At 47.0% G+C, this 11,107-nt stretch overlaps 1 protein-coding gene across 1 annotated transcript in view; it reads right to left on the bottom strand.

Moving 5' to 3' along the window:
- Positions 1–10,873, bottom strand: part of Socs7 (suppressor of cytokine signaling 7) — a 46,326-nt gene extending 35,453 nt beyond the window's left edge. The window contains exon 1 of the mRNA XM_050156806.1: positions 9,721–10,873. Coding sequence (XP_050012763.1) covers positions 9,721–10,695 — 975 coding nt within the window. The 5' untranslated portion in view covers positions 10,696–10,873. The remainder of the gene's footprint in view (positions 1–9,720) is intronic.
- Between the last annotated feature and the right edge of the window lie 234 nt (positions 10,874–11,107).

The raw sequence follows: 11,107 nt of genomic DNA, 5'->3' as shown, positions 1-11,107 counted from the left end.
CAGCCCTAGCTGTCCTGGAACTAGCTCTTGTAGACCAGTACTAGCCTCAAATTCACAGAGATCTGCCTGCCTCTACCTCCCGAGTTTTGGGATTAAAGGTGTGTGCCACCATCACCTGGAGTAAATTCTTTTTAACTCTCAACTGAACCAATAGAGTAAGAAAGCACACAGAGAATAAAGGAGAGAAGTAAACACACAAGTATTTCAATCACTGAAAGTCTGCATTCCACATGTTCTTTTTTTTAAATATTTATTTATTTATTATGTATACAATATTCTGTCTGTGTGTATGCCTGCAGGCCAGAAGAGGGCAGCAGACCTCATTACAGATGGTTGTGAGTCACCATGTGGTTGCTGGGAATTGAACTCAGGACCTTTGGAAGAGCAGGCAATGCTCTTAACCTCTGAGCCATCTCTCCAGCCCCTCCACATATTCTGAAACATAAACCAAATGCTTTATTACAGCAGAATAAAATCTAAAATGAAATTCTATTTTAAATTATTTTTTTTTAAGATTTTATTTATTTAGCATACAATGTTCTGCCTGTATACTAGAAGAGGGCGCCAGATCTCATTACAGATGGTTGTGAGCCACCCTGTGGTTGCTAGGCCTTGAACTCAGAACCTCTGGAAGAGGAGCCAGTGCTCTTAACCTCTGAGCCATCTCTCCAGTCACCAAAAATTATTTGTTTTCAAGGGTGCTGATGGTACATTCCTTTAATTCCAGCACTTGGGAGGCAGAGGCAGGCAGATCTCTGTGAGTTTGAGGCCAGCCTGGTCTACAAAGCAAGTTTCAAGACCATCAAAAACAAAACAAAAAGCTTATTTGTTTTCAGGGTCCAAGGTGCAGTTGGTAAAGCACCTGCCTATCATGTACCATCTGCCTCCCCCAAAAAAGCATGTTTGTTAAAAATGCGTGCTTGTTTTTCTTTATATGCATGAGTGTGTTTGTCTGCCACATGTATATGGGTGGCCACTGAGGCCAGAAGAGGATAAGAAACCCCTGGAAAAGGGGTTTTTAGGCTCCTGTGAGCTACTCTGGATGCTGGCAACTAAGCTTGGTGCTTTGGAACAACTGTAAGTGTTCTTAACCCTTGAGCCATCACTCCAGTCTCAAAACAAAAAGTGAAATACATGTTTATGCTTCATTGTTTTATTTAAAATACAATCTCATGTAGCCCAGACTAGATTCTAACTCACTAAGTAGGTGAGGATGAGCTTGAACTCATGATTCCTTTGCCTTTACCTCTCAAGTGTTGGATCTACAGGTATATGCCAGTATGCACAGCTTTGGATTTTTGTCTCAACTTTTTAGATTTTTTTCATTCATTTTAATTATGTATATGTGTGCCTGTATGTTTACAGCTGTAAGTACAAGTGCCATTGAAGGTCAGAGGTGTCAGATCCCCTGGAGCTAGAGTTATAGGTGATTGTGATCAATCTGACATGGATGCTGGGAAATGAACTCAGGTCCTCTGCGAGAGTAAAACATGCTCTTAATTGCTAAGCCACCTCTCCCACTCCTGTTTTTATATTTTTTTGTTTGTTTGTTTTATGTTTTTTTGAGACAGAATTTCTCTGTGTAGACTAGGCTGACCTCAAACACACAGAGATCAGCCTGGCTCTGCCTCCCAAGCTCTGGGATTAAAGGCATGTGCCATCACTGCTCAGTTCTGCTTTCATGTTTTAATATAGATGCCCAAGCTTCTCAAGACTCAACAGAATTTCAAAACCAGGCCATGAAGACTTTAGTCAGAAAGAGCTGAGAACTACTTAATAGCCCCACTTGAGAAGCAGAAGCAGGACTGACAGAAGTCCAAGGGTTTAGGTTATGTAACAAGACCATAGCTTAAAAAACAAAAAGGGCCCACACTTTTAGCACACCTTTAGTCCCAGCACTTGGGAGGCAGAGACAGTATCTGTGAGTTCAAGCTGGCCTGATCTGTACAGTGCGTTCCAGGGCCAGCCAGGGCTACATAGACCCTGTCTCAAGGAAAGAAAGAGATAAAACATATGCAGGTTCCTTCTAAGAGGTCTAATAATCCACACTTGAATACATCGACAGCCCACACAGGGGACATGGCCACATAAAAACAAGATACAACCACACATGGTTTCCGTTTATAAAAGTTGCTCATGACTACTGCTTAGTGCCAGCAACCCAAAAGACTAGAATGGAAGGTGAATTCCACTGGACATGAACTTAAAGCAGCTGGGCAGCTTCCAAGCTGACTCTTCTTTGGTGACTTGTGGGTAAAACATTAAACTCAGCAAGTAGAAACCCAAAGCACTGGCCTTTCAAAAGGTTCACACCTCAGCCATTTGGCAGTTTGCCTATTTTCAAAGGAAGCTGCATCCCTCTGCCATCTGCCCATGCTGGGGACGAGTCTCTTTAGTGCCAAGTTCTCAAGAACGGCAGTACCCAAATGCACACGTCTTGCGGAGGCCTTCTCACTTCAGCTCATCTTCTCCCCCACCCCCGACATTTTGAAGAAGAAAAATCATAGTTTCTAGGATCTAGAAAAAAAAAACATCTGAATTTAAACCTAAGCAGAGCCATCTGAGAGTGTTAGATGATTTTTCCTGGCAAAGAAGGGTACTTTGTGGCTTGAAACTAAAAGGTAAAAGGTCTAAGAGGCTGAAAGGCTAATAATAAATATGTGTGCTTCCTTCTTTCTGCCGAGCTAAAAACCCATTTTCTATCTCAAGGACCATGTGAGCATTCTGATGGCAGTCTAATGAAAAGGCCAATCTAGATGACTAAAAAAACAAAGAAATGATTAAACACAAAAATGAGGATGACTGTGACCTTGGGGGGTTGTGGTAAACATAATGAGGAGAGCAACACTTGAGTCTAGATAAAGTATGGATAACACTATACCTACTTGCTAAGCTTAATGAGTACCTGGGTATGTATTTATTACTTTAGTATATATATTTTCTTTTCTTTCTTTCTTTCATTTTTTTTTTTGGTTTTTCGAGACAGGGTTTCTCTGTGGTTTTGGAGCCTGTCCTGGAACTAGCTCTTGTAGACCATGCTGGTCTCAAACTCACAGAGATCCGCCTGCCTCTGCCTCCCAAGTGCTGGGATTAAAGGCGTGCGCCACCACCGCCCGGCTTCTTTTTTTTTTAATATTTATTTATTTATTATGTATACAATATTCTGTCTGTGTGTATGGCTTTAGGCCAGAAGAGGGCACCAGACCCCATTACAGATGGTTGTGAGCCACCATGTGGTTGCTGGGAATTGAACTCAGGACCTTTGGAAGAGCAGGCAATGCTCTTAACCTCTGAGCCATCTCTCCAGCCCAGTATATATATTTTCTATCTCTCCTTTTACATATAGTAAATATCTGGGATGATAAAAGCCCATTTCTAATACGATAAGATAGTGTTTGGAAAGCGACAATACTACCAGATAAAATTTTCTTTTTTGGCCAGGCGGTGGTGGCGCACACCTTTAATCCCAGCACTCGGGAGGCAGAGGCAGGCGGATCTCTGTGAGTTCGAAGCCAGCCTGGTCTATAAGAGCTAGTCCCAGGACAGGCTCCAAAATCACAGAGAAACCCTGTCTGGGGGGGGGGGGGGGGCGGAATTCTTTTTTGGACAGGGTTCTCATATTGGCCCTGAATCTGATATGTAAATGAGGATGACCCTGAACTTCTGACCCTTCTGTCTCTACCTCCTCATGTTCCACCATACACTGTTTATGAGGTATAGCATGCCCAATTTATGCGTTTCTGGGGACTGAACTCAAGGCTTCATTCATTAAAGGCAAATACACTACCAACTAAGCTACATATATCCCAGGCCTCCAAATAAACATATTTTGCAGTGCTGGGAATCCAAGCCAGGACTTTGAATATACTAGACAAAGGCTCTACCAATTGAGCTACATCCTCAGCCCAAATAAAATTTCAAATTAACCCTCCATACTACATTCATGGTTATCATTCCTTCCCACATCACCTTGAAAAACACTGGGGTATAAAATTAAGTACTTTTAACTTTGCCAGAGGGCCACTTGCACCTTAGAACAGACTCACTGGAGAAGGATTTGGTAGGTCATGACTCAAGTGATGGACAAATGGCTTTAGGCAAAGGTCTTTTGGGGGCCTGCTGTCCTCTGAGTCAGGTAAGTAATTGCCTAAATTGTAGGTGAGGGAAGTCTCTGTCCATTTCCATTCTGCAAATCATCTACATTGCAACAGATTAATGAGATAAAAGGAATCAGAAGTGCTAGACTAAACAGGACAATAGCACAGAGATGTAATCATTGGCCAGTTTTCAAATTCCTAGGAACCTAAAATCCAACGATGAATCATGTCTACCACTCCTGTCCATAAATCCCTCTATCCTCTTACAAGTACCCTTTCCTAAAGCACCTTCTAAACTAGGATGCCCAAACACTAGTTTGTGTAGCTCCAACACACCTCTGCCCCTGCTAATCACTCAGTGCCAAGAGAGGCAGCCTGTGCCATTTCCAACACGTCATAAGCCAGTGTGTCTGTTCGTGTGCTACAGGCACAAAAACCATGTGTTCATTTTTAGTTCCAATACACAGACATCTGTGCAGCAAGGTCAGATCCAAAACTCTCGTAAACGAACTGAAAAACCGATGGAGGGAACTTCTAGGAGGGAACTTATCTAGGGATAAGCTAAGGGGCATAAGGGGCATAGTCTAAAGCCTAAAAGACTCAGGAATGATGTTGGCAAGGAGAATATTAAAGGCACAAGACTCAAGTGGACAGACAAAAATTTTAAAGCCAGAGAGCTTATTCTGAGAGAGCTGACAACCATAAGCAGTTTTAAAAAGATAGTTTAAAAGGTCAACAGAATATGAAACAAAAACCCAAACATAACTCACCACACCACACCACTGCCTTGCTCTCAGCATGTCATGTCATCATTAAAAATGGCCCCTTTGAGCCTGACTGTTACGGTAAACACACGGCTGTGATTCCAGCACACAGGAGATAGAAACAGGAGAATCAGATCAAGACCCGCCTTAAGCACATACACAGTGGTCTGAAGTCATCTTGGGTTATATGAGGCCTGGCATAATGGTATACATCTATAATCCCAGAACTCAGGAGACTGAGGCAGGAAAATTGGAAGCCAGGCTGGGCTACATGGTGAGTTCAAGACCAGACCAGACTGCATTGTGAGACTTTCTCAAACAGGTGTGTGTGTGGAGAGGGTGATCAGCTGTTGCTTGCTGCTCTTCCAGAGGACCTGGAAGAGGTTTGGTTCCCAGTACCCAAGCAGGGCAGCTCACAACTGCCTGTAACACCACCAGACAGATGGCATCAAATGTCCTCTTCTGACCTCACTGGGCACCTACATATATGTGCACATACATACATACACATTTTTAAAAAATCTTACTTAATAAAATCCCAAGTAAGAATAAAGAAACAAAAACAACAACAGCAAAATACACCCCTTCCCCCTGGATCTGAAGACCCAAAGAAACAATAAGTTTCTGATGTTGGCCAAGTCTACCCATGACAGCAGGGCCCCAAACTTATGCCAAAGAAGCCTCTCCATCCAGAACTGCACCTTCTCCCCCAAACAAATCAAAAATCACTAGAGAACTGCTCTCCATTTCTCCACTACACAACCATAAAGACTGCCAGGAAGAGCCTCAACTGTTCAGCTCAGTACACAATATTGAGAACAAGGTACCTGTTCCCAACTGAGCGTTACTACTATCTGATGATTCAAACAGGGCAGAGATGAGGGTTTTTTTTTTTTTGGTTTTATTCCACAAAATCTGAAGGAAGACAATTAGCTCAACATATGTGAAACAGACAAGGGAACTCCACTGGTTTTCCTGAAATAGCAAAGTCCTATATTATACCAAGGCCCACAGGCATGAAGCCCAGCTCTCTGAATTCTGACATATGTGTGGTATAAGGCCTAGCCCAGCTCCTCAGAACAAAAACCTGATTAGCTGGCAGGCTCAATCTTACTTTAAAGAATTCTCAAAGCTAACTCATACTATTTTATTATGATTATTATTTTATTTAATTGAAAAAATCTTTTAAAAAGAGACAGAGTCTTCTTATATAGCTCTGGCTGACCTAAGACTCGTTATGTAGACCAGGCTGGCCTCAAACTCAGAGATCTGCTTACCTCTACCTCCTGGGTGATGGGATTAAAGGCAAGTGCCACCATGCCCAGCTGCATTTATTTAAGAGGTCTGGAGTGGGTACATATGTGCAACAGCAGGCATGTGGAAGTCAGAGGACAACTTATGAGAGTCAGTTCTCTCCTTCAACCATGTAGGTCCCAGAGATTGGCTCAAAATCGACATTAGGCTTGGCAGCAAACACCTTTACCTGTTGAGCTATCTTGCTGACCCTCATATTTCTCTTTATTTTCAAAGCTTTTTTAATAGCTTTTTTTTAAAGATTTTATTTATTTATTTATTTATTATGTATACAACATTCTGCCTCCATGTATGCCGGCATGCCAGAAGAGGGCGCCAGATCTCAGTACAGATGGTTGTGAGCGACCATGTGGTTGCTGGGAATTGAACTCAGGACCTCTGGAAGAGCAGTCAGGGCTCTTAACCACTGAGCTATCTCTCCAGCCCAAGATTTATAGCTTTTACATGTGTGTGTATGTACATGCGGGCATGTGTACATGTGCCTGCTGAGATCTAAAGAGGGCACTGGATGCCCTGCAGCTGGTGTTACAGGTGTTCAGAGCTACCCAACCTGGGTGTATAGGAGCCAAACTCCAGTCTTCTGCAAGGTCAGCAAGTTTCTCAACTTCTAAGCCATCATCTCCCCATTCTCTTCAGACTTGGTATAATCTGGGCAGGTCCACTTAAGCAATTCAAAGTATGTGAAAAAAACCGAGTTGTTCACCAACAGAGCATGCAGACTGCTATGCTTTATAAAAATGATTGCTAGGAAATACCTTCTCATCGAAAGCGATAGCTGTGGGAAACATGTAGATGGCAAAGGTAGATGTTGACAAGAGGAAAGAGAATTATGCCTAGAGGTTACCATTAAATGCCCCAAATTACATAGCAAAGCCAGCAGAGGCCCATAATTAACTTCAACCAACAATGATGTGGAAGCCTCATAACTCTGGCAAAGGACTGACATTTCTCAGTGCTTCAGGTATTACCATTTAAAACAGGAGAACAAGTGAAAATCCAAGCTACTGTTCTTCCCAACAAGGGAGGGCTTGCTTAGGAGACGCAGACCCACAGAAATCACAAGTACCCTAGCCAGACTTACTAAGGTTCTCACAATTTCGAGGCTGCCAGGACGACTGGCACATAACACACATGGAAAAGCTAGCAAGCAGCACCAAAGCTTAGCACAGGAAAAAAAAAAAAGTATCAATTCAATCTTATCACTTCTCTTCCAAAAAGCACAAAATATCCCATCCAGTTTCTCATCTTCCTTCTATTCCTATAAGGACACGAACAATTCACAGTGGTCCCATTTCACAGATGAAAAAGGTAAGGATGAAAATGATAAATCTGCCCTCCATCTCACAGCTAATGTTGAAGTTCCAAATGGAACCCAGACTGTCCCAATTCTCTATACAACATGCTGCCTCCAAATAGCAGTCAACCAAATGTTTACACACAAATACCTAGCTCTTCTCCAATTCATCAGAAAAAGCTCTTGGACCAAAAAATGTTATTTCTCCAGTGCCCTGAACTAAGCTTCTTTGCAGAGGTACAGCCTAATTTGCTCTGCAGCAGAAATTTGTATTGTGCTTAGTGTGAGGGTTGGTGATAGAGCAGCCAATGACCATTAAATTCTGCTTCCAAAGGCAAAAATCCGTACAATGTTATATGCCTTTTCCACTTCCTAATCTATTAGACGTAGCAGCTAATTTCACGCAACACCTCATACTCGGCGTCTCAGGAATCTTAGACCAAGTCCTGGTCAATGTGGAACAAAGGCAAGACAAACCACAAGAAAATTAGCAATCCATCCTGTCATTACCCACAGCTTCAATCTTGCCGTCCACCCTCAGCTGATGCAAATTTCACCCTTATTGGTAAATGGAGCATCAAATACAGAAACCTACCATTGAGGGGCTTGGGGGGACTGTTCCAACAACACTTTTCAAGACTTGAGCTCTCAGAAAAAAAAAAAAAAAAAAGGACAAGCCCTATCTAAAGGGACAACACACCACACTGGGGTACAACCAAGGATACCAGGAATTTGGGGTTTGTGCATGGCACAGCTATTCATAAAGGGCAACATGGCCGAATGGAACTTACACCTTTTATCTTGGAGTATTCAAGTTCCCTTCAGATTCCACATCCAAGAATGAGTGGTTTGTATCCAGAATCAATTGGGGAGCATTAAAAACTTCAAATAGTAGGGGTTGGAGGTAGCTCAGCAGTTAAGAGCGCTGGCTGCTCTTCTGAAGGACTCAGGTTCAATCCCCAGCACCCACAGGGCAGCTCACAACTATAACTCCAGTTCCAGGGACCCGACAGCCTCACACAGACATACATGCAGGCAAAACACCAATGCACATAAAATAAAAATAAATTTTAAAAATTGCTAATTGAACCCCAGATCTACTTATCTTTCACCCCTATCCCCAGGAGATTCTAGTTCTCAGCAAAGTTATCGATTTGTCTGCTTTTTGGCTTTGGTTTGTCACTGTCAGTATGTTTCAAGAATACATCATATAAACCACAGCAAGACTAATTCCAGCCAGGCATGGTGGCAATAGGCCTATAATTCTGGCACTGGAGAGGCTGACTCAGGACTCAGCAGGATGAAATAGGAAGACCAAGAGATCTAGACTAGTCTGGGCTACTTAGTGGATTCAAAGAAAGCCTGATCAACATAATAAAACCTCATCTCAAAACAAAACAAAAGCCACCAATTCAAGTCTAAGAGGAGTCAGAACGAGAACTCACCACCACAGTTGTACAAGTAAGGCTCACTAGTGGCTGTAAGTGCGGACAGCTTCCTAAACTGACACTACAGAACTCTGCCCTTATGTCAAAAGTCCATCACTTTCTGGAAATTCAGGGGGAAAAACTCAGAGTCTAAGTTTAGAATTGTCATTAACTGTCCTAGAATTCAATGTGTATTCCTCACTAAGAATTCTCAACATCTGTGTGAAAGTGAGAGAGCAAGCATAGCGCTATTCTCGGAACGTGGTCAGCACACACGCTTTAGATAGCAAATATCAAGAAATAACCAGGAAGATATTAAGAAAGGAGATGCCCAGCTGATTGCTGGCCAGGTTCCCCAGGCCATTTTGCCCGCATAGGCGTGTGAAGAGAGTGGGGGCAGGTGCACAGAGGGAAACAAGATGGTCAAGATAATAATAGGCAGGTAGCTGACACTAGCTTTTTGGCCCCAAGGCCACGCATTTCCAACAACCTCCCAGCAGTGTAAGTAATGGTAGACAGACGCAGGAAGGGGGGGTGGGGTCTTAAAAAGTGGGGCCAGTACAGGCAGGGCTCTATAAATCAGTCCTAGCAAGAGATGCTAACCCACTGAGAAGTGTCACCGAGTGTGAACTCTCCAACAGTGAAAGCTGTTTCCACAATTAGCTCTGATCTAATGCGAGATGTCACCACCTTTAGTCCCAAGTGTCTGCCGTCTCCAGTAGTCCACAGCCTGACAACTGACAGTATTGTGTTAGCACTAGGGAAAGGAGAGAAACGAAACGAGAAATGGAAGTTTGTCGCCTGCCCCCCACCAGCCATTCTCACCTCCCCGCGTCCAGCTCCCGGCCCGCAGAGCCTCCCATGTCCGTGAGGCTCGCAGCTGAAGCTGCCAGATCTCCAGAAGGCCTCTTGCCGGTCCCATCCCCACCGCCCGAGCCGCCGTTGCAGCTCTTCGTGCGAAACAGGCGACTGAGGCGGATTTTGAAGGAGCCCTTTCGAGAAGGGCCCGCGAGGGGCCGGAGGGGCCCGGGAGGCGGCGGCGGTGGGGGAGGTTGCTGCTGCTGCTGCTCCCCTCGGCTCAGGCGCCCTGGAGGGACCAAGTCCTGCAGCGGGAAGGGCACCGGGGGTAGTTCGGGGCCCGGGGGTTGTAGCAGAAGCCGGCCACCCCCTCCTCCTCCACGGCCCGGGCTGCTGAGCTCCTCTTCTGAACAGCTGTTAGTCTCCAGGCTCTCGGCCTCCGATTCCAAGGCTTCTAGGACCAGCAGCGCGTCGCTCGTCTCCGTGGGGTCCTCCCCGGCCTGCGGGGCGGCAGCAGGCGGCGGGGGCTGCGGCGGCGGGGGCTGCGGGGGGCACGGGCACGGGCAGCAGCTTCCGCCGGCAGTCTTGACCCCCGGCCCCGCCGGCTGCCCGAGCCCCAAAGCCGCCAGCTGCGCCTCTAGTCCAGACACGGGACCCCAGGTCCGCTCGAGCGCCAAGCCCGGCGGCAGGGCCTTGGGATCCAGTGCACAGCGGTGCCGGGGACACAGCAGTTCCGAGGGTCCCGGCTCCGAGGCCGCCTCCGCGTCCTCCTCCTCCGGCGGCCGCCCCACGTTGCGGAACACCATCAGCTGCGGCGGCCGGGCACCCCGCGGGCCGGGCCGCGCGAGGAACGGTGGAGGCGACGGGCCATGGCCCGGGGGCGGCGGCGGCGGGCCTGGCTCGGGGGCCGCCTCTCCATAGCCGAGGAGGCGGCTCAGGACCCGGTACGAAGCGGCCGCCGCCGCCGCAGCCTCGCCGTCCCGGAGCTCGGCCCCCTGCATCGGGGTGAGGGAGGGAGGGCGGGCGGCTGGGAGCCGGGCTGGGTGGGGACTAGGCCGGGCCCCGCCGGAGCCCCGCCCGCCGCGGCCCCCGGAGCGACAGCGCTAACGGCCGCCGCGGCCTCTGCCTCATAGAGGGGGCGGGGGGCGCGCGGAGCCCAGCGCGAGCCCAGGCCGCGCGCCGCCGAGGACCGCCCCCGAGACGTCACTTCCTGGTGGCTATGCCCCGCCCCCTTCCCCAGGGTGCGCAGCGTCCCCCTCCGCCCTGGTTGCTATTGGCCGTCTGCTGGGTCTGTGGCCTCCTTGGTCTCCGGCGCCGACCCCTGCCTTTTCACTTCCTGGGTGCCCAGGCCCTTGACCACCCTTTCCTGTGGAGCGGAGCAGGCCTTGGGACCCGAGTCTGGACCTGGGAGAG

This window comes from Alexandromys fortis, unplaced genomic scaffold (genome assembly GCF_014885135.2).
Source record: "Alexandromys fortis isolate MF-2015 unplaced genomic scaffold, M_Fortis_MF-2015_v1.1 scaffold_31, whole genome shotgun sequence".
In the NCBI taxonomy this organism is placed as follows: Eukaryota; Metazoa; Chordata; class Mammalia; order Rodentia; family Cricetidae; genus Alexandromys; species Alexandromys fortis.
Note: the sequence above shows the minus strand (reverse complement) of the source record. Positions and strands in the feature narration are given on the sequence as shown.